The sequence below is a fragment of the Bactrocera dorsalis genome, chromosome 2 (genome assembly GCF_023373825.1).
Source record: "Bactrocera dorsalis isolate Fly_Bdor chromosome 2, ASM2337382v1, whole genome shotgun sequence".
Lineage (NCBI taxonomy): Eukaryota > Metazoa > Arthropoda > Insecta > Diptera > Tephritidae > Bactrocera > Bactrocera dorsalis.
In genome coordinates this window covers 17530448-17555231 of record NC_064304.1, presented here as the reverse complement: position 1 = coordinate 17555231, position 24784 = coordinate 17530448, and the positions used below count along the sequence as shown (strand labels likewise).

Sequence of the window (24784 nt, the reverse complement as noted above, 5' to 3'; positions counted from 1 at the left end):
GGTTGGGCTCAAGATAAGTTTCGAATTAAAATTAATTGATGCAGTGATCTGTAAAATAATCAATAGTTAGAGCTTAAGGAGAATCCATCATCACACAAGACGTTATTTAGGGATATTTAAATATCAAAGTTGGAACTTTTACATTAGGGTGAGCCAAAAAAAATACAATTTTCGTAAAGTTGTCTAAGAATCTATTTTTCAGGGTACGAAGCGAAATTTGTTTAATTTTTTGATCAACCTAATCGTACATACACATATGTATATGTTATCTTCGACGAATAAACCCAATTATCTCTTGATAAGCTCGCTACTTTGCTCTTGGAGACCACAAACTTTGAGATTTGTATATCCATTCTCTTAACATTAACATTTTTCAAACTATTAAAACAATAAACTTCCTTACAAATAACACTTATATATATATATGTACTCACTTGTAAAAATCCGCACTCAATTGAGTCCTGATCGTAAATAATAGCCTCTGGCGCTTCCATGGCTATATCATCTACATTTGTGTACACAGGCAGTAAAGCATCATACATGTGACATAATTGCATAACCATATTCAATTCTGTTTGCGGAATAACCATTTTCAATGGGTTGCCCTGTGAGGTGCCATCCACACCCTCCAAGATGAAAGCGATCGCTTGCACGACTATTTTCTCGTAAAAATCCTTCAAAATATTAGCAAACTTGTAATAATTTAGTTAAAAGTGCAATAAGATCCAGTGAAATTACATTTAATATGGCGTGTTCGCCCTCGGGCCGTGTCAATATCCAGCGTTGCCAATATGGAGCGTAACGCAAATTTTTCGGATCCACATAGACCATGCCGGCGCGCGAAACAGTGGCAGGTGAGGCATACCATAAGTTGCCAACCTATTAAAGATGCAAATGTTGAAATAGTTGGAACTGACATACATACATATAAAATGATAATACAGTATTACGCAGCTAAAAGTAACAGGTTATTTTCGGCATGTCGTCAAAGAGAAAAATTAGTGTGATATATAGAGGGATATCTATACAGTGTAAATTGTAAGTATATCTCCCTGGATATCAAAAACAATATTATTTATTTTAGTGATTTCATATTGATCTACCGTAGGAAAATTGTCAGGTCAAACCGTTTGACAATTTTTTTAAGGAGGTTTGGACTATCTGTAAATGCTGATGACTTCGATTTTATCTGCTAGAACAACTAAGAATCGTAAGGAGGTTAATAAGGAGAAAAACATATGGGTACAGTGTTGAACGAGAACAAAACGATGATAATACTATTACATATACAGTTAGAGAACTTCCCTTAGATCTCTGATTATTGTAAGAATCATAACTTCAAAACGGCAGAAAAACTCGTTTATCTTTAACCAGTGTCAGTATTGAAAACAATTATAGAATAAAGTCGATAGTAAAAGTTATGTTTAAAGTGTGTGAGGCACAATAACTAGGAACAGACTCTTAAGGTTTCATAAGATTTATTACAGAAAGACTTAACTTCGCGAAGGAAACAATTAGTTTTGAATTCGGTCAAAACATGTTCGGGGGATATCGCGGTTATCAAGAGTATCGGCGTAGAGGAAGTATGAAGCAGTCAAATTGCATTAATTGAAGGGGGAAGCGAAACCTATTTTAGGCAAAAAAAGAGAGGGGCCGAAATGCGTCAGTACGTAGAGGGTGACAAGCTGGATGACAGTGGTAATTCTACGAAAAGATGCTGCGACTAACAAAAGATTTCAAGACCGGAGCATACTCTTGTAAAACCCCCAGAGGTGATCTATTGACTGATGCTCATAGTATATTAAAATTATGGAGGTTACACTTCTCTAGCATGCTAAATGGCAGTGAAAGCAGAACGCTAGGAAGTGATGAACCCGATTCCCCAATCGATGACAATATATCGGATGTTCCCTCCTTTACATCGTTTTATCGAGCATACTGTGTGAATGATTAAGGCCCACCGTCAATAATCTGATTGGACTTCATTAGTGTGGCTTTAGATGTGGAACATAAACGACTGACGAGATATTCACCATGCGCCAGATCTTGGGAAACACCCGTGAAAAGAGAATCGATACACAACACTTCTTCGTCGATTTCAAAGCTGCTTTTGACAGCATGAAAAGAAGCTGCCTTTATGCCGCTATGTCTGGATTTGGTATCCTCGCAAAACTAATACGGCTGTATAAACTGGCGTCGAGCAATATACTACAATCTTCTATGTATAAGAGAGTACAGCTGCTGGCGTATTCCGATGAATCATAGGCTTCAAGAACCGCGCTGTTACTTCTGCTTTCTACAGACTAGATAAGGAAGCGAAGCAAATGGGTCTGATAGTGAACGAGGGCAAGGCAAAATATCTCCTGTGATCCTTCCACGTCCCTGTTGATAGTTAAAACTTCGAAGTCGTAGATAATTTTGTCTATCTTGGAACCAAGAAGCAAAGTTCATTCTGTAACTTTTCGATCTCTCAAACTAATTTCAGGTAGTAGGTTACTTCAGTTCTCTAAGATTAAGATGCTCAAAATAGTAGTACATATATTTATTGGGCTTTCAATACCCTTCATGATTGTACCTTCGTATACTTTTTTCGGGAACATAGAAATCTTTATCTGAGCTGAACTGTGCCCAAGCGCATATGTACCGGTATGTATTGAGTGACTACCGCCGTCTCATTACAACGCCATTTATCACTGGATCCACAAAAAAAGGTTTTTGCATATTTTTCCTAAGTATGTTTGTATGTATTATTGCAGGCAAGCGGCTGGTGTGGCATGTTACACTGATAATCGTTGCTGAAAACTGCCAGCATGCTAAGTACATAGTTAGTTCACCTGCTGCTGCTTGTCATTGAATGCCACAAACGCCCTTCATACTTAGCCATGGGGTGCGGCCTTCTGAGAATACATATTTATATGTGTATGTGTGTGGTACTTACCTCGAACAGCAGCGCGCAGTAGCTTTCCAATCTGATGCGTTCGCCATTCGCTAATGTCAACAGCTTATTATCATCCATAACGGAGTTCATGTTCTCGATCCACAGCGCGTCGACGTCACCATCAAAGCAGACATAACGGCGTTCCTGTCGATTAAAGGAAGTGTGTAACACACACACAGTTAGATGGAAATATGTTGCAGCGTGCGCGACACAGCGGATGCATGCATTAGGCTGATTGTATTAGTTTGTCATTTGCCACTTGCAACTTGCCACTTGCCACATGCCATGTAACCGCTTGTGTCGATGTTGCATGTAGCACATGGGTATTACAGCATCGATAGTGGCGAGATTGAAAACCAGCGACCTCGTGGAAGCGGAAATTAGGCGTGCGCGGTGTTGAAAGCAGGCGACCCCACACACCGCTTTATCTACTAGCCATGTAGGTTGGCAGCACCTAGCACCTGCTGTGATTGACATTGCAATCATAGGTGACATTTTTGTTTTCACTCACTCTCTAACCTCTCTCTATAGAACCTGAAGAGCTCGACGTGGCGCGTCGGTCTATTGTTTCGCGCTGTCAGAGTGGCAGCTGTGTTGCCTCAGGATTTATTAGCGCGACTTGCAAGTGTGATTTCCACTTGGCTGATTATGTGGCCACTGTCGCCGTGTGTTGCAAAGAGTCGCAAATACCCACACAAACACACACACTCAAACCCAAGCATGTGACACGTCGGTGGCATAGTCATATAGGTGGGTTGCAACGCTTACTCCAGCCACATAACAACTTTGACAGTGCAGAAAACCCAGCTCGGTGCCTCGGTGGTGTGCAGGCGTTTGTATGCAACATCGAAATGCTCTTGACTTCGACGCGTCAGAGCTTTGCGCACATTCTTTATATTTCTGCAATGCTTTTGTTGTTGCTGCTCTTGTGAGTGCTTGCTTCAGCGCACAAACAAGCACCAAAGTAACAAAGCGTATTTTCTTAAAGATGTGGCAAGCAGTGCGCGCCACACACGCCTGGTGGTTAAGGGCGTCAAAGCCAGCGCCGCAGCAGTGCCACGTCAGTTGACATTGACATAAAATCTTTTCTGCGTTTGTGATTTCACCGTGAATGATGCTCGTGGAGGTGAGTGCGGTCACCATTCAAGGCGAGGAATTCACCTCCCAAAATTTTAGTAATAAGAGTTGCCACTTAGCGTTTTTATTTTTTTGCTGTGGGTTGATGTTTATTCAATTTTATATGAAAGCAGCAATATTAATTATTTTTCATTTTATTATATTTATTTTGTGGCAGTAAAAGTGGCACATCAAATTGAACAATCAAAAATGCGCGTCAATCAATTTTAAGTCGAAATGTGCCAATCAAATTTGCACCTGTATCCACCGACGCCGCATGCCCAAAAATGCCAGTTAAAATTTGAATGCAACGGTAAAAACGACAAATAGTGTTGTGGGCAAGTGTGTGTGGGTGTGCAAATTTGGTGCGAGGAGGGGGTAGTTGACACACTTTTGTGAATGTAATCACAATTGGCATTGCTTTAGCATACAGTGTGTGCAAATGATGATTTTTGTGTGCTAATAGTCAACTCGTCTCTCTTTTGACAGTTAGCCAACCAATTTATGGAAGGTTTTGGCAAAAGATCTGGTTCGCGTTCTTACGAAATCCAACTCGTGCAAGAATTGAAACCGAAAGTCTATCAAGCGAGTTCGTAAGAAAATGTTGTTCAACGATGGAGCTTACGTATGGTTGCAGTTGTTAAATTTGGAGTGTGGATAGTCCAAAGCCATTGTTGAAGCGTTGTTAGAGACAAAGCACTTAATGACTTTTTCGTGCCTGATTTGGAGAATGTGGTTAACTTTTGGTTAATACAAGATGGTGGGATCATGCCACACAGCCAACGAACTAATCAATTAATTGAAGGTATGATAGAGTGAATTATTTCGAGTGTTGAGTCTGTGGCACTTGGATGCTACTCCGGCCATTTAACATCAATATTCGCTGAAGATTATCGCCTGAGATGCTAGAGCTCATACCGCTGCATCCAGTGATTAAAAGCAGCAGAGGGTTTTGTAAAAGGAAGGTAATGTCGCCTTATCAAATGAAGGTCTAAGGGTAAGACACAGTACTGGCCTTCTTTCAAGGGATGACATTACGAAGAGGGTAAACTTTACAAAGAAGTTTAGAGTGACTCTCGACAGTAAGGCGGAGTGTAGTGACTTCACGCTTGATCTATTACTGAGGGGTAGCACTGTCCAGTGGAAGTCATTAAGGCAAGCATTTCGGGATCGCATACCAATGGCACATATTCCGAACATCTTTCAAGCAGAAGCCTTTGCTATAAGTCAGTGTGCAGAAATAAATCTCCATCACAACCAGCGTATCGCTATATTCAGCGATTGTGAAGCGGCCTCAGCTTATGAGGTCAAAGCGCTATTAGTGGAGAAGTGTATAGTAAGGCTAAACCGCCTATCAGTTTGCAATCGTGAACATCTGATCTGGATGCCAGGACTGACCGACAAACTAGCCCGCTTTGCGGAAGCTTCCATAATGATGAAACCAGAATTGCGATGGTGCTCTACACCATTAAGGAGTTGCTCTGCACGAAGAAGAGTGGGGAGAAAACAGCACTGGTGGCAGCAACAGGAATGCCCCACGCCAAGCTATTACTAAGAGGTTACAACCTTGCATAGTTTATAGATACGATCAACCTCCCGCGAGACAAATTCCGTCTCTTTGTCGCGCTCTATCTAGGGCACTGCAGACTTAGGAAGTACTCGTGCAATATGGGTATAGTCTCTTGCGCAAACTATCGGTTTTACGACATGGAACAGAAAACTGCAGGGAGTGATTAAAATGCAAAAGAGGTCACTGTATGCCAAATAATTCGCTTGTTCTGCTCTTAAAAATGACGATTTCATTTCAAATATGAGTGTGTATATATTTTATGTTGTCATAAAAATGCGATAAACGTTTCAAAGCTATATATATATGTATTTAAGTCATTAATGTATATGAATATATATTTTATACATGTGTATGTATGTATTTGCATACCGTTGACGCTGTGTATATTTATATTGTCTAGCATTGCACTTTACCTCGCGCTCGGTCGGCCTATTCATCTCACGAAATATATTCGAAAATAATCCATCAATCCAATCGCGTGTATCCATGTCGAGGTAACCATATAATTCGATTACCGAACAGGCCTGCAATAAATAAAAATTGTACGCATCAAATTAAGGTAAACGAAAAATTGATAAAATCGATTGACAACAACAAAAACAATAAAAAACAAAACGATATTATCAAAAAAAGTTTTCACAAATCGGCATGCTGCTGCACTCATACACACACACGCGCATACAGGTTTGTGCTGTATTATATAAAAGTGCTTTGTCGTGGTGTCCAAGTGACCTGTAGGAATATGTTATGTTTCTGCGACCAACTAGTCGCTTAAATGTTATATAAATGGAGTAAATATTCTTTAATTTGTATCACTGATGGAGGATGGAGCTATGTGTAGAAGTTCACGTAAGTAAGGAAAGTTCTCTGAGCGCCGTTCACTTGAAAGTGGCTAGAAACGATTCTTTTACATATGGCGCAATCAGTTCACGACTTCCGGTCTTAGACCAAGTAACCTCGCCACGTAAAACAAACCGCCAATGAAAAGAAGAAAACTGCCTCTGATGAGAGACCTCCTTTTGATGACGACCACTGGAAAATTTGCTATACAAGAACTTAAGACTCACAAAGCATTTACTACTACTTTAATATTGTTAAGTCCTATTCCTTTCCTGCGGGGAGCTCTTTTGAACTATAGATATAAGTCCGAAATTTATGCAGTTTTCACCGACATACATACATTTTGATGCATCAAAATATTTTATGTATAAATATACAACAACAAAACGTAAGAAATATCAGCAAAATCAACAACAATAAGCGTGTTGTATTAATAGCAATATTGAAGTAGTATGATTATTGAAGAGTCAACGTTGCCGCTGACATGTTGAGGTGCGCGAGAAGAGCGTCAAGGCTGTCTCTGGCGGTCATAATAGCATAGAATTGGCGAAAACCACCGATGCAAAAGCAGAGCCGCATTTAAAAAAAGTGAAATTGAAATATGCAGAAATGAACGAAATTAAGTTTATTTATATACATATGAACGGTGAAAATTGGGAAGGGAAAGTGCTAGTAGAGATGATGATGGAATGAAAAAATGTTGAAAAAACCTGCAAATGACGCTTGAAGTTTCAGAAATTTACTAATCTTTGGCAATTGATGCATGATGTTTTTATTTATTTTCTTTTTTAACAAGTCTTTTGTGGCATCTAAAATTGTCATATATTCACCAAAAACCTTAACACCTCCAAATTACTTCGGAAATTGGAACAAAATCTCTAAAAATATTAGATATTTTTTATATTTTATTTTTATAATATTTCGGTTCGGTGAGTAGAAAATCAAGGGTAACCTTAGAAAATTTTCTAAATGAACTTTAACCAAGAGTTTTGATGAAAAACAATTTTCCCAAACTATAGATTAACTTGTTAGCAATAATACTCGTAATCACAATTCTATAATTCTTAATCTCAAAACGTCTATTCTATGGTCGACTGTGAAATATAATGGCTTGTTATAACGCTATGTACATACTTGTTTCAGCTCCTGAAAAAAATAATGAATTATAGAAAAGTATAGAACTCCGATTGCATTGTTTACGATGTAGATCACTGCATCGCGGAACCTTTTCCTAGCTCTCTGCTCATACCTGTGAGAAGGTAGGCGGCACGAAGCTGTTGGAGAAGAGATGCAATGAACATTGTTTTGGATTAAGCGAAGTATGGAGGGTATGAGGTGGAGTCTTTTCAGGCTATCAAACCTCTTTACCCTATTCCAAGTGGAGTTAGCATCAAGTTAACAGTAGATGTATAGTTTCGCAGTGCAGCTTCCCTTAGGTAAGAGTGTATTAATTCCGATAACCGGGGTACCCGGTCACACCGAAATCGTCGCTAACTGCAAAGTTGATGAGAGACAGGGAACTCTTATCTCAATTGCATCTGTTTGGAAGCAAGTCGGTTCTCCAAAGTCCTTTTGCCTTCTAGTGCAGGACCTTTGGACAAAAAGAGCTTCTTCACCCGAGCTCTATGGAAGAAGGCAAAGTGGAAACATCTTGTAATTTTCACCTCTACTGCCCGGTTTTGGTGAGCTGAAATTAAAATATCTCGGTCGGAAATCAGGACTTGTATAAAATGTAAGGTTTGGTAAAAGATAATCCATTATTTTTGCAATAAATGAAAGGTTTTAGTTAGCATAGTTAGAAAGATCCGATTTTGATGCACCCTTTTGTTTAATGGCTTGTTGTCATTTTGAATTGCATAATGCCACTCCCATAGAAACCATCGTATTAGTAAGAAGTATAGGGCTTGGCGTTTTTTGATGGAATACATTTTCTTTGCTTTTGGCTAACGCTTGTCGTTTCTGGCCGATTGCTTCAGATCGTTCAATTGTTAAAAGCACAAGTTCGAGTTAAGGGTTTATGGAGCAACTTATAATATACGATTCCTTGCAAATCCCATGAAAAATATAAAACAAAACCTTCTCGACCGTTAATCCTGCTAGGCCACCGTTTTCGCCAGCTCACCGCGTTTGGATCACGACTGTTTCTGCCCGAGATTGTCAAAAGTGAGCCGATTTTCATCACGAGCAATCATCCAAAAAAATCTTCAAAAAAGCATCATTTGGCAGTGATTGAGTAACGATTAGCAGATAGAAATTCGGATCATGAGGTTTTGAACTTGTTTTTGTATCCTGCCTTATTTTTGTAACAGTAAAAGTTTTATTGCAAAGTAGGGCTCTTGTTTAGTTTAAGCAATTTTTGCGTAATGTTCGGACTCAACGATATCCATTAACTTACGGATTTTTTCCATAATTGGTTTTCTACACATCCAATCTATCCCTCACTGTTACCTATCTTACCTCAACGGTATCGACAAACTCAAAAGTTCACGTGATTGACAACTCTGAGTCTGGAGATTCACATTTTTAGTAGACTTGCGCTTTCATACTTGTAGAAGAAATGTTGTAAAACATCTTTGAAGCGTGATTAAACAATACAAAGTCAAGCAATGACAAAATGAGAAATATTTTTGGTACAAAATCTTATCTTTCTAACCCAACACCAACACGCGTGAGTTGTGTGAAGCTCTCATGTTACGCCTGAACAAGGTATACAAAATATATTTGGGCGCTTCGCTCAACTTTTGGTCAACTTAATTAGTCAACTGTGGAATGTCGATTCGCCACCGGTTTGGTGTGATTTGTGGGCCTTCCAAAGACCCATATTTCTTTAAAAATGATTCCGATGAGAACGTAACCGTCAAAAGCGACCATTTTTGCTCGAATTTCCATTAAATTTGCGATTTCTGTGATTTTTCTTTAAAAAATTAGGTAACCTCCAAATAGACCACCCTTCACTATCCAAACTACTGAATACTAAAACCATCTACCATAATATACCTTCTGCTGGAAAATAAACCTCAACTCACTTCATTTGCAGAATATTCGCATATCCTTCAGTTACTATTATTTGTTAATTATCAAATGCTTTTCACCGACTGATTCCTAAATATTCAATAGTGTTCCAATTAATGCACAATTATCTACAATGAAAGTTACAAGGACTTTATTTTTTCCCTCTACTTTGCTAGCATTTTCTATTTTATTCGCATTTTCGCATTGCACTTTGCAATTTCGAATTGAACGGTACACATGCATGGGCATAGCCCTGCACTTGAGAGCAATGTGATTTCAATTCATTGTCCATAATGGGCCTTAGTAATTAAGAGTGATATAAAATAATGGGGGAAAAAAACTCCGCACAATTGTTGAACGCGTGTGAAGGTTGCAAATGCAATTACGCAAATTACAAAATCCTCGGCTAATAACCGGAACCACCTTTACAAGCCACCGTCCGGCGCCAAGCAACGGCAGAAAAAAAACAAAAGAGTGCAGCAACTGCATTCTGAGTGTGTGTGAGGCGCAAGCGGGGAGGAAGGCGTTAATTTGAGCGAGCATAAACGGAAGCCAACCGGACAAATGACAAAGGCCAGGCTGCTTGTAACGGGACGGCAGATGCCTCAACAACATGCCACGTAGCTGTTGTAGACGAGTCAAGGTTGGCTGACCTTTGCTCGGTTGATGGTGGGCTTGTTGGACGGTGGTGCCTTGGCCAGTTGCTTGGTTGGTTGGTTGGTCAGTGGGATCAAAAGCAAAGGCACAAAAGCCATTGAAGCCAGAAAACAGTTGCCAGCTAGTAACAACAAACTACTGCAAATCCTTGCTACTCTTGTTGTTGCTTATTTTTGTTCAACATTTATGCTATTTGTTGTTGTTGTGTTTTTGATGACTTTTATCAAGTTGAATATTTTGCTAATGCCTTACTGCGTTTGCTTTTGTTTTAATTGTTCGTCGCTTCGGTGCTGTATTTTACGAGTAGATACGACTAAGTAAGCAAGCAGGTAACGGTAGACTCACCTTTGGGTTAAGTACGGTGCACTTGGTGGGCAGACCCATGTGGCATTGTGCTTTAATTAGTGTATTTATGACGACAGTCTTGCCACCACCTGTTGGTCCAACAATCATAGTCGAGTGTCGGGTCATCATGGTCTCGTACATTTGCACCACTTTGTCCTCCTGCGTTGCGGTGTTCGGTGTTGGGCGTGTATTGGGGGTAAAACCATTAAAGTGCAGTAGGTTCGCAGTCATCCATTTCAGTAGTTGACCATTTGATGAGTTGACGAGTTGTTGAGTTGCAAATGGACGTTGACGATAAGTGATGGCGATGGCGTTGGTCGGTTGTGTGTCGACGTTTTTGAAAGTTGGCGTGAAAAATAAGAAATACAAAAAGTGTGGGTGAGGAAATATTTTTGCTTTAAAAAAGATATACGCCCAAAAAAAAAAAAGTCATGACGAAAATGCTTTGCAACATTCCGCACTGTGGCAGCGCGCTTAATGCAATGCGTCAATGTGTCAGTTATGTGTCCGTTATGTTTCAATGGCGTGGCTCAAAGCGAACCGCAACAGGAATGCCGGAGAATGCTATACAAAGCCGAAACAAAAGCACTTCGCTGACACAGTAAGATTGACTATAAGACGAGGCGCCATTTGCGCTCAACTACAGCGCGCGCTTTGTCTTCTCTCCGCTTGACTTGTGTATATTTCAGGCAGCGGTTTTTCACGTTTGCCCGTTACTTTTCGCACAATTCACAAATTATCTAAAGCATCCACTTGTTCCACTTAAAATTCTTGGCCGACAGGCATTTGCGCGAATGCCCCGGGAAAGACTCAAAAGAAAGCTTGCTGTGGCTTTGAGCACCGCTTTTGAGTAGGTGCTGAAGTGTCAAGCAGTTGACATTGCAAAGAACTTCGAAAGTGTCAGTGAAGTGCGGTTAGCGTTGGCACAAAATATTAAGTGAAGTAATATTTTGGAAGATATCAAAGGATCTTATAATTTATACATAGTTGCGGACTGTGTTGAGCTATGAATATCAGTTTTGAGCTTTAACTTACCTGATCGGCGAGTAGCACGTAGCCGTCGGTAACGAGCGTGTGTCGTACGGCGGCATTAAAATCCGGATAACCAATGCGTGGGCAATCAATACCTGGGAATAAGTCCTGGGGTGAAAAGAAATTTACGTCAATTAGTTTTATTTTTAATTCTAAATATATTTGGATATTGTTATGTTCTCTCTCCAGGGTTATGCAATGGGTTTGAGTCCCGCTACGTAAAAAACGCGCCATTGAAAAGGAAACATCAGCCTTTCGCTGTGAACCAAGAAGATTTTTCGGTGGTCTATAAAAGCTAGAGATTTGTTGATGTGGTCTCGCTTTTTTTTCAGAAAAGTCGAACAATTTGCATTAGAAAAAATTTTGGTTGTGTCGCGTTCATACTAATTGAACTGGAGTTGATGTGGGCTATATAAAAGGGAAGGACGAACTATAACCTTTAGCATTTTCGGGAGGAGACAAGTACTGGTGGTGCACATATGCTCAAGTGATGCTGAGCAGCCAATAGTAAACTGTACAATGGAAGTTTAAAGCGTAGCCTGTCTCATGATAGTGAAAAAAGTTACTTCGAGGGGTATTTGTACATGGTATGAAATTTTTTGCCCCTAATTGTTCGCACTTGCTACTCCAATTACAGCAACTCAACTTCAAGTAATTAAGAATTTAATATTAAATATGTAGTTCCAAACTTTAAAGTAATTATTAGCAGTTTGAACGCTACCTAAGTTTTAATAAGAAGCCTCATATACGAGCAATGCCATATTGAAACAAACCATTGCGAAAATCATTACAATTTTAAGACTAAAAATAAAGTAAAAACCAAAGCAAAGTTTCGCCAAAGATCTGACTAAAAAAACTTGAAAGACTGGAATGATATTCAACTATGGTGGCAACAACGAACGTTTCGCATGCGGCAAATGTTGATAGTTTTATAACTGTTTTAGTGTAACCCGGTAGGAAATACTAGAGTTTCACAATAGAGAAAATTTGATGAGATTTAAATGAGAGGACCATGCAGGCAGGAAATAATGCAAAAAAGTTTAGAAGACATTTGGTGGTCGGTGGAAAGATGGGTGGGTTCTTCTTCAATGTCCTAATGTATTTTTATTATATTTGGTGCTTTATAAATTATTGACAGGATAACTGTAAAATTTTAATCACCTCTTTCTTTTTAGAATATACCAGCAAGAATGAAAAAGTGTAAAGAAGTTCTACAGTCATTGTCAATCTGTATTTGTTTACATTTCCAGATATGGATCAAATTGATAGTCATCCAAAGTCATTCCACTCTAGTATGAAAATTAAACAGAAGTTAACTTGAATAAATGAGGCTTGGAAATGAGTACCTAAAAACTTAGAAGATAACAACCAATTCATTTTAATTCTGTAAAATTTATTCGAATCGCGATTCACATAGTTCGAAGGAATCCCGTCGAAATACAGTGTAATTTCATTTAAATCTTTTAAAATCACTTTGGCACTCAGTGTTTTATTCAGCTGTCAGTTTTTTAAGCTGAATAAGTGCTGAAAAATACTCTTTATATGGCAACCTTTCAAACAAAGAGAAATAAATTCTACGAGTTTTCGAGAGAAAGGTTTTGCGGAAGATTTATAATCTTTTGCGTATTGGCAACGGCAAATACCGCAGTTGATGGAACGATGAGCTGTATAAGATATACGACGGCAATGTCATAATACAGCGAATTAACAGACAACGGCTGCGCTGGCTAAGTCCTATCGTTCTAATGAATGAAAACTCTCCAGCTCGGAGAGTATTCGACACAGTACCCTCGGAGGAAGAGGAAGACCTCCAGTCCTTTGGAAAGACCAGGTCGAGAAGGCCCTAGCGTGTTCGTAACCGGAGTGCGAACGCCGCAGGGCCTCGAACGAAAAACGCCACCTTTTGTTGGTTTGTCGGTATTTTGACTGTCGGGATTCTGAATTTCGAGATTTCGTTTGTCGGCATTACGTTATACACCCGTTCTTATTTCCTACTGGGTAGTGTAGAAAGTAACATTATTTCTGTTTATGCATATGCTCATGATTGTTTTTAGTATTTCCCTAAATGTAGGTAAGTATTTAATTTTAACTAAAGTAACACACTTTCCAAACCATTTGCCAACCATGAAAATTGGTATGGTATGTACATGAAGTTCACCGCAAAGCAAAACCGAATAAAATTTTTCGTGATATGAATTTAATACACATATGAATAGATGTTTACCCAAATGCCGGTAAGTATGTTATCAAGAAATTTACATACATATAAGTATACAGTTAAAGCTGATGTGATAGTACCCTCATAACTACATATATGTACTAATATACTTACTTCCCTACCTAGACTGTTAAGAAGTATACGTAGGTTGCCTTTTATATTTCGGGATTATAGAACCAAAACAAATTTTAATAATCGAAAATCGCGGTATTGTTTTTCAAAATATTCTCCATTAGGATCTATCATATATACTTTTGCATAAGTTTGAACCAATTTTCGATGCACTTTTGCACTATAAGTGAGGTATCTTAAAACCATGCGGTCTTCAATAACCGTTTTTTGAGCGATCGACAATTTGTGTGGACTCAAACGAAAACAAATACTTTTTACAGTCATTTGTTCATGAAGTATTGAGTGCAGGCTGGTCCTATAAATACCTACAGTTATCTCTACTCTCGATAGCAGACATGACGATCTTTTAATATCAGTTCCTGGACAGCTTCAAAGGTTTTCGGAAGAACCAGTGATTTTAGACGGCCTTCAAGAAATATGTCTTGGAGGGATCTAAGACCTCGATTGAATTCACTATAACATCGATAAACACCGGTCTTTGATGAAACTTCATTACCAAAAATGCAATTAAGTTCATCGATGTACTGAAGCTGAGTTAATCTACGCTGAAAGTAGCAAAAAATAATCGTGTTCGCGATTTGATTTAATTTTTTGGCCGAGATGAATATTTCAAGTTACTGTAAACAGCACAAAATAAATATCTAACAACAAAAATATTAAATTTACGAAAAAGATGTGAGTTGCCAATCTTAAACACTAGGCTTGCCAAACCCCTAAACATGAAAGGCAACCTATGTATGCGAGTAATTCGATAAGCCTACTTTCCTATGAAGTACATTGTTGTCGCATAGAGCTGTCATTCAATGCTTGACGTATACACCAACGGAATTCCGTTGTATGCGTTGCACGTGCGCCTACTTCACTCGCAATGAGGCTAACTCGAATTCAAATTGTTTTTCAAGGTACTAACACACGGTTAGAAGCATATATACACATATGTATTCATTATATATAACATATGATATATGTGTGTATATATTTGTTGAATATGATTTGCCTGCGCGTTGACAACACGTCCCTGCGGCAGTTTAATACAGTAACTGTAAATGGGTTTACTTACCTTAATAAGTCCCAAAAACAATGGCACATCCTCAAAGACGAATTTCGGAAAGTTCATGTCACGCAGTACACGCATGAGAACAACAGCCTCGGGTAGATCCTCCGACGCGCGCTTCATCACACCCGCCATGCGCAGCACCGAGTTCAGCGAACGCAAACCCCAATCGTAATGGCATTGCTTGGAGAGTTGCTCCTCCGCCAGCTTGTACAGTACTGTCATTTTCTTGGCAAGTACCTTTAAAAATAATTACCGTTATTATTATTAAAATTTTGCACAAAAAACGAAAGCGCGTTATTAGAATGTTTGCGGTGAAAGTGTTTCAGCGCGGACGAAAGTGTTGCCGTGCGTAGTAGGGGGAAGGGAGCTGGAGGTGGATTGGAAGTTTGTTATTTTGCGGGTTAGCGTGTGCATGTGTGCGTGTGCGTAAAATCAGCTTTTATTGCGCAAACAATGGTGGTTCCTGGTTGCAACTTCCCACACAGCCTTTGTTGTTGTTATTGCCGCCAGAAGTGTTTGTCTTGTGCGCAGCATTTTGGTAACTTAATAATCGCATTATTGTTATGATGATATTATGACTTGAGCATATGGAGACATTGTGGGCGCATAAAGTGGAACATACTGTTGTATATACCTACTTGCAACCAGCAACAACAAGCTGTTAGCATAATCGTTGACATCGGCAAAAATAAATGGTTGGAGGTTAATAAAGAGCACACTTTCTTAAGTATCACCAATAACCGAACTGGCAGTTTTGAATATGCTGCTTTAGGCTCGTGTGGCGCGGGTTGCAAGCTTGAGTGTCAATAATGTTAACTCACCTTAGCCGTTAAAAATCCATCGGAGAATAAGGATATTAAACAGATTAACTCCAAATCCGGCTTAATGCAGGTCACCGGCCGGAAGAGCGCTTTAACTGATTCGGGCAATTCTGTACGACCGGCATAACCAGGGTTCATGGTGACAAAGACGCCAACTTTGCGGTCGAGTTTAATGTCGCCACCTTCGAACTGCGAAAAGCGAAGCAGATTAGAGTATATATGTTTTGTGAAATTGAAGTTCTGCTTGTATGTAATGGATACAGAAAGTTTAATTATTTAAAATTTAAGTTTAGGTATTTTAGGCTTAGAGTGTTTTTTCAAGTGAATTGCTTGAATCATATAAAATGAAGATACTAATCCAAAATATTTTAGCTTCCTACACTTTTTTTATCATTCATCAATTCATTAATTACGATGCCCTTACTCCTAGGAAAAATATGTTTCTAAAAAATTTCCTAATTATTTCAAATACACCCTCCTCTCATCGCCGCTAAAATTTATTCCTACGAAATATTTTGCCATCCTTAAGTAAAAAAAAGGTCATAGCATACATTTAGGATGAGTGATCTTGATATCATAAGAACAAATTTTGGAAATAAATTGTTAGTATTATTTGTCTTTATTTTATAAAACTCAATCATAACTTCTGTTAGTTTGTCAAGACTGCTGGTTCACTCTCAGTAACCCTTCGAAGCCGGCCTTGCGCCAAAGTTGTTCAGAATGAACCCTAGAACATTTCCCTAATTTTTGATTTTTATTCATTTTTGGCTCCCTTTAAATCGATCCTCTCTAATGTATATATGCCTATTTTGCAAGGTTTTCTTCTCGCAAGAATGTTAACTGAAGCTCCAGTCTTTCTTTCTCAATGTTTATTACCCTAGAACTAACACGATGTAATCCTAAATGTAGACCATACTTTCAATATTTTATTTTTTGTGCGCATTATTTTTATCATTAAACTTAATACTTTACAGAGACATATATACATATATTAGAAACGCTAAATATAAAATGCTGAAGCAGCCACTTACAATGATGCGGTCCAGCTTCCTTATCAATCCATTTCTTATAGTCTGCAGTTGTGTAGAAATCACACTCAACACCGAGATGTCGATGCGATTGAATTCGTCAAAACAGCCCCAAGCGCCGCACTGAGCTAGACCCGACAAAATAGTGCCGACAGCGCGAAAATCCATACCCTCGCCACAATTGGTGACAACACACAGCAGTGCCATCGCCTTTGCCAAATCTTTGGTAGTCTCCGTCTTACCCGTGCCAGCGGGACCGGCCGGAGCGCCGCCCAAATTCATGAGCAATGCTTGTGTTATAGTCAAATAGATGCGATCCGTTAAGGGTGTGATGACCAAACGACCATTCAAACCCATATATTCATAACCATACTCGAACTGACCCGAACATTGTATAACATAGAGATTATCGTACAACTTTAGCCAATAGAAGCGCAGTTGACTCTCCCAACTGAACTCGCTGGCATCCAAAATATTATCACGTACGAAAGCTTCGATGATGTCGCGTGCATGCACATCGATTGTCGTGATGGTTTTGAATTTCAAACGATCGTTGCGTGTCAAATTCGAGCGCACCTTAATGACTAACTCTTCGATTTGATGATTCTGCTTCTCGAGGAAATCCTTCATGGCGCGCATATTGTGATGATTGGTGGCCTGATCGAAAGCCTCTTCCACCTCGGCGGTCCACCAGACAAGTGAAGCGGCAAGTCCCACCATGCCCTGGTAGTTCATCATCCAATCGGGTCTGAGGGTGAGCAGGCGACGAAAAAAATGACAAATGCATGAGTAAATGGGTTGCAATTGAAATAAAGGCGTCGTAAAAATGAGAAAGAGCTTATAAGTAGCGCGCGGAGTTAAAACACACACACACACATTTGCGAAGTGAAAAGAACGGAAAGAAAGCGTTGCTGCGGTTGACTGAAGCACGATTGCGCGGAGTGCGAGTTGGGTTAGTACAGTGCGATATTATATACTCTCAGCATAATCGCTGGTAATAAAATGTAAATCCCAGAAAACGACAAAATTATTCATTGTTAGCAATAAAATGTTGCAGGCGGTGCGCCAACGTGGAGGATGACAGAGTCTTTGCATCGCACCACAGCTCAACAACACACCGACAACTTTGGCGCGAGGGCGAGGGTGAGAGTGAGAGTGAGCGCACAGCATTACTCCTGCAGTTATGTCATGCTCAATTGGACAGCGTAATAAAATACTTTTGTGTCTGCTAAGCACTCTTCAACCCCGCCAGCCATTAAACCTTAACCTTCGCGCGTGCCCCGCACCCCTGCATAGTACGCGACGCGAGAAGTGACCCAATGTGTTCGACCCGGCAACTTACCTTGTTATTTCCAGATCAGTGCCAAAGTCATAGATGGCACGCTTGGTGATGAAACGATTCGAGCGTCGCATCTCGTCCAGCACGTCGCACATCCAGTTCTCAACGCGACCCTTGGCGCGCACTGTAAAAGAGGCAAATTGAATGGGCGGTTATAGGAGAAGGAGTGAAATTCGAGGAGGATTCGACTGGCAATGTCAGTAACCACAATATTACAAAATCATAAATAATAACAACGGTATATTTCACAAGCATAACTGTGCGTGCTGTCTGTGGGTGTAGTATGGACAGCGAGCTACATAAAAACATACATACATACGGACATAAATGACAACAATAAAGCGAAAGCGTGTAATAAGCAGCAGCGGTGCCGATAATCATCTTCAGAAATCGAAAAAGAAATTGAAATACTCAAGTGCGTGCGGAGACAGGAGAGAGCGTCTGATGGAGCGTGTGTAGCATTTAGCGGCGGTCAGTGGCGACACTGATTTTGTAGGGAAAAGATGTGAAATTTTCATTATTTCGCTTTCGCTGCGTAATTTGCATTAAATGTGCTACAGTGGGGCAAGTGCACAGTGGTGCAGATACGTAGTTATCTGATTCAAAATATGATTGCAAATAAATTTTAAAAATTTTATTAAAGGTGATGGGTTCAGAGAAATTGCCGGCAAATTGTCTAGATGTTATAGTATGGCGATGGAAACGAGAGCTTCAATAGTAAGGATAATCAATTACTGACCAGTTCAAATAGTAAAATACACTTAAGTTCACCAATACCTTGATCGCATTCTCTACAATTTAGATCTTTGCGAGGGATTTATAAACAAGACGAAGCCGTTGGAGAGGAGGTACAGTGAGTTTTTTCACGCACGGATCGAAGTTAAGAGGGATGGTGAAGGTGGAGTCTTGTGACGGAAGCTCTCCATCATCTTTACTTTCAAAATAATATCAAGTCAGTTGTAAATATACTGCTCTGTAGTTTAATTTACTACAGAACCCGATAACCGAGCGGCTATATTGGTTTTGAGATTGCTTAATCTGCGCTCAAAGCTTGGCCGCATTAGAAAGCGCGCTGTGGCTTAATATTCTGTCGAACTTTCTTTTCCAAATCTGTATGGAGGAAGCCTAAGTGGAATCACCTTGTCACTTTCTCCTCAATTGTCCGGCTTTGACAAACTGATATTGAAATATCTTGATAGACACACAATTAGAGTACCTAGCGAACCGGCTGGGATTGATATTAACAGCTTTTTTAAAACTAATAACACTTTGTCGATATATGAGTATTTGGGGATCCACTTTTAGGAGTTTATGGGTAATATAACCGACAAATATTTATACCAGTGAAGTCCATCGTTTTTGGATAAGCCCCGCCATCTAAACTAATCTAAACTTGCTTTTTGGTGCATGAATAAATAATTTCGTTCGAACAGGGATAATCCCGGATCAAAACTGACAATACCAGATTGGTGGAATTTCAAATTCTGCAACTACCATCGACAAAAAACCTGGTAGGGGCTAGAGGAATATTTTCGAGGTTGCAAAATACAACGTTGAAAAATTTGGAGAAAGTATAGAAGCAGACGACTTTGGAACATTATACAACGAGCATAACTGTTTTTTCTCTAGTAGGTTTTGTTATTGGTTTCGAGTTAAAAACGAGCAAATTTTGAGTTCAGTAGTTAATACAGACGTCGAGAAGTTCTTAGATGGAGCCAACATCAACTTTGGTGGTCAAATCCGAAGACGTGCCGAGAACAAAATACGCGGGTTCACCGATGAAGCAATTTTCATAATAATTTATTAAAAATTTTTAAGTTAAAGGTAACTTTTATGGTGGTAATATATGAAGGAAGCCATACAGAATTTTAATTTTTCCTTTTTATATTGAATACGGCTGAATGGGGTTGACAACACTTGTTCTAAAAAACAGTCTTAGATACTAAAAATATATTTTTTTTATATTAATATTTTATATAACAGTAGTCGCTTACGAACTTTATCCCACTGTGCTCAACACGCTCGATTATCATCGGCCAAAGTGAAGTTGCCATCAAAGGACATTCGCATCGTTGCCACAATTAATTAAAAGTAATAAAATAATATAAAAAGAAATTTCAGAAGTTTATTCACATAAAAAGTTCAATTTCATTTCGCCAATCTACTTTTCGTCCGTCCGACCGCATACTCATTGCTGCGCAAGCAAATCAAGAAAAGCGAAGGCAAAGCGCATAAATGTGTATATGTCTGTCTGTGTGGGTGTATGAATGTAAGTAAGAAGAATGCGCGCGGAAATGACAGAGTCAATCGAAGCAAATCGCTTGTATTGGCGAGCTTAATGGAGAAAAAAAAGAAAATTAAAAAAAAAACACAGCGCGAGGACAAAGCGTGGCAAGCGAGCGCGCTTACTGGACAATCAAGCATTCGGCAATTGGATATGGAACACTGACGCTGGCGGTGTTGGGCATTGGCAAATGTAATTGCTCGAGTGTTGGTGTGTGAGTGCTACAGTTATTGCTTTGCTTGCGTAAAATTATATTATTACTACCGTTACTTATATTTGTATTTTTCATTTTTATATATTTTTTTCCATTTTGATTTTTATATCACGCCATTACTCGTCGCGCTCTATGCACGCTTCGCCATTATTCTATAATTTAATGTAGTGGTGCTTGAGAAATCTACGACATAGTCTGAGCAGTCGCTGGTAATTAAGTGTGGCTCGAGCATTGGCGACCAATTGCACCGAGCACGTACCACATACACAGACACATATACATACTATAGAATAAATATAAGTCTATACTTACCGCTGTGGCGAAATTCCATAACCTCACCCTCGCTGGATATCATTGCAGTGACGATGGGCTGATCCGAATTGTCCTTGGAAAAGCGCAGTGACTTAATGTTGTCGTACATCTGTGTGTGTGGCGCGAATGAATGAGCAGCAGCAGCAGAAAAGCGTGAAAAAAGAAAGCAGAAATAAAAGATAAATTGAGTGTGAGACGACAGTGGCGCATGAAATGCTAAGAGAAAAGCGCAAGAAACAACATCAAATTGTAATAATAAAATAACGAATTAAGTAGCAAACATGAAGGATGCAGTAAATCAGTTTCAGAAATATAAAAACTTAATAACCAAAGTAAATTCGAATTTATTGTCCGTTGATATCGTATTAAATAAATTTTTGTTGTGGCGTAAAAAAGCAATAAATGTGCTGGAGACACCGTGTGTCCGACGCAAAAATTACTAAAAGTGAAATGAAGGTAAAAAAAAAAACAAAATAAAATCGTAGAAAAATCAGTAGAAAAATCAGTGGAAATATGCACACATACGCCTGCAAATAGCTCGAATATATTTGTAGCTGTGCGGGTGCTTAAATAGGCAACATTAACGTCAACATGTGGCTGCATTATGCCACAAACACTGATGACCAACATATTAACGCATACAAGTTCATAAACAGACGCATTAACTTTTATGACGCCATCCATATAGGCGTTCGGCAAATGTATTCATTTATGTATACGTACATAAGTATGTATACAGCCTATAGTGGAGTTAAACAGTTATGAAGTACTGGAAAACTATCATCTTTCAGTCACAAATCCAACTAGTCGGTCGACTCTTATTTTCACAAAAGCAATTAGAATTTTTTACGAGATGATATTTTTCAAAAAAATACCTGCCATTTTCATATCAAACAAATAAGGAAGGGTTGAGTTCGGGAGTAACCGAACATTTCATACTTTTATACTATAGTATATACTATATATCTCAAAGATTGACCGACATTTTCGATAAAAAGTTCGCAACAGGAACTGGGCTCTGCATATTTGGTATTTGGGAGCTTGAATAGTTTTAGTCCGATTTTGAATTTTTTGGTCATCAGCTGGCAAATCGTAAAGTTTTGTACAAAGTTTTTTCCCAATATATTATTTGCTTTTTGATTTGTATACTGGAAAGTGAAGGAATCAAATCGAATTTAAGATTGTGTTATACGGAAAGTAGGTGTGGCTTATTTGCTCATTTTCACACAGTTTAGTTAAATAAGACCGGTTCCGTGCTAATTTTATATTTTAGTTTAAAGATTTTCAGACCACGGATGTCCTTCACCCCCACAATTCCCTACTCAAAATTAAATACAATTTTGTTTCTCCATTTGGCGCTTAGTTATGACACTTTATTGGTTTTCGATGAATGTCGTTTTGTAGGCGGGGCAATGATCCGACTCGTTTCATCAGTAATACGAACCCGGTTTGGGTACTAAGGAATTTACATATGTAGGTTCACCAAGATATCTTAATTTTTAGTTTAGTTATCGCTTGCATGAACAGACGGCCGGGCAGACAGTCGCATTCGCAAGATTGGAATTAAAAAAACAACAAATAAAAAAATTATTATAAGAAACACTTGTCCAACATGGGCATAGTCTCCTGTGCAAACTGCCGGTTTAGCGATATGGAACTGGAAGCAGCAGAACATTTGATTCTAGAAAGCAATTTGTAAAAGCGGGCTTAAGGTCCTTGGATCAATCTACATGGATAAAGATCAGAGTGCTGAACCTTTGTGACCACATGGGATATATGAGAGCACATAATAGATCACAGGTCGTAGTGCAAAAAACTTCAAATTTTCTATAAATCTATCAGCAAAAAAAAGAAGCCTCAAAATAATACCAATTATGGAGCAATTTCCTTATGAGGACGAATAAGATGTAGCAATACATTGTTCTGGCCTATCATTATGGTAGCCGCCGCAGAGCAAGTTAGTTCGTCGACCAGCTCATTGCTGGCTACTCCTTGATGCTCCGGGTACCCAGATCAGGTTTACATGGCTGCAAACTGATTGGCAGTGCAGCCTTCCTATACACTCGTCCTACTCTAATACCGATTTAACTTCACAAGCTTTTAGTGCCGCTTCATTATTGCTGAGTGATATACCCTGATACACTGGTTACAATAGTTACGTTGGATATTGATTTCTGCACACTGATTTATAGCAAAGACTTCTGCTTGAAAGGTGCGCGAAAAACAACTCATTGGTATGGATAGCTTGGAGTGCGGCCCCGTATAGTCTGCTCCAATGCCTTCCGGTATTTTCGAGCCGTCAGCGTACCACTGACAATTTCAATAAAAACTGCTTAATCAATAAATACCGTATCAGTTCTTTAAAAGAAAACTTTTAAGGTATATTTTTCAAGGATACATAGCAACATTTTTTAAGGAAGAAATTAGATACCTTGGCCTATCAAAATTCAATTTTTGATCAGCTCGAAAGGTCTTTGTAAAGAGAACTATGTCCAGAACAGAAAAAAATTGATAGTGATGGGATGATTTGTCTTCTAGTAATCATCATGAAAATATCTAAAATAAATGTAGTTTAATAGTTTAGATATAGTTTTGCGATACTTTTCATGTCGTCTTCGTTTATCCGCACATTTTAACTACTTTATATCAGCGAATCTGTGTTACCAAGGGAACAGTGCATTTCTCGGCTGGGTGTATTCATTTATGAATATGTGATAAGTGTGGGCGCATGTTGACATCGTAACACTAATAAGTTGGTGACATATGCTTCAAGCGCATTAATGTTGACTTTGGTCAGGAAACAAAAAATTCTGCAAGGCCTCGTTTTATCAAGCAATTCAATAATCTCGAAAATATACATAAATAAACAATATCGCCAATCGCATACCGCTACCAATACCATTCCCATTAAGTTTAGTCTCACGGTGGAAAATTTTACTGTCCCTATGAGCGAGCGCTCTGTAAATGGAAAACTGTCAGTGAAGCGGCAGCTCTAATTAAGATACGATTGAGACATGTACAATAGATTAGACGTCAGCCAGTCTGTTCAAGGGAGGAGACTTTAATTTCTTCTTCTCTTCCATGAAGTAATATTTAGTCAAGTGGTCCCGTGAAAGAGACCTGAGTTGGGAGTAAGTTAGTATTAGCTAGCTGATGAAAGTCCCGCATTCCGGCCTTCGATGCTTCCTCGTACTAAACAAACTAAAATCACCGACAAGAAATCTCATTTTAGACTTTCACTTTACATTTAATAAAAAAAATACATCATAGTATGGCATAAGGGTATCCAAAAATTTTCATGTTTTTCAGAGTCGGTGAGGACAATGTCTCTGAAATGACTGTACTTATCAAGTTAAAATGTTGACACGACCTTTGACTAGTTTTTGGATCATTACCTGTATTCTCTATAGTAATAATAAAATTGGAAAAGGGTTTGAAATAATGTTGAAGGGAAAAATCTTCTTCCTCACCACATATTTCATAAACAAGGGTTGTAAACATTTTTCTGGCACAACGCGCTTATTCCTTTAGAATTTCTTTCACTTTAGTACCCTCTCATTCACTACACAAAATTACTTGGAAGAGCACTAACACATTTACATACCTTGATTATATGATTTTGCACAGCCGACGGATCGCTGCTGCCCAAAATCGAAAGCAACTCATCCGTGGAAATGAAGTAAAAGCGTGGAAATATGCGTCTTTTCGATTCCAAATACTCATTTAATGACTTCTGACAGTTCTCCAAACCGACGCCGAGTCCTTGAATTTCGGGCAAACGGCCAGGCACCGAGCAAAGTGGCACCACCAATGGATTCTTGGCACAGTCGACCATAATCTGCAAAATGAAATATAGAAACACAACTAAT

General features: G+C 39.0%; 1 protein-coding gene across 3 annotated transcripts in view; it reads right to left on the bottom strand.

Annotated features, from left to right (window-relative positions):
• LOC105225749 (dynein axonemal heavy chain 10) overlaps positions 1-24784 on the bottom strand; it is a 117128-nt gene that overhangs the window by 43271 nt on the left and 49073 nt on the right. For all 3 annotated transcript variants that reach the window (XM_049449517.1, XM_049449518.1, XM_049449519.1), the window contains 12 exons: positions 24520-24753; positions 20916-21024; positions 18109-18229; positions 16770-17514; positions 15739-15927; positions 14921-15154; positions 11514-11618; positions 10479-10637; positions 6038-6148; positions 2939-3082; positions 739-879; positions 435-674 (listed from right to left, as the gene is read on the bottom strand). In XM_049449517.1, the coding sequence (XP_049305474.1) occupies positions 435-674; positions 739-879; positions 2939-3082; positions 6038-6148; positions 10479-10637; positions 11514-11618; positions 14921-15154; positions 15739-15927; positions 16770-17514; positions 18109-18229; positions 20916-21024; positions 24520-24753 (2532 nt within the window). The remainder of the gene's footprint in view (positions 1-434; positions 675-738; positions 880-2938; positions 3083-6037; positions 6149-10478; positions 10638-11513; positions 11619-14920; positions 15155-15738; positions 15928-16769; positions 17515-18108; positions 18230-20915; positions 21025-24519; positions 24754-24784) is intronic.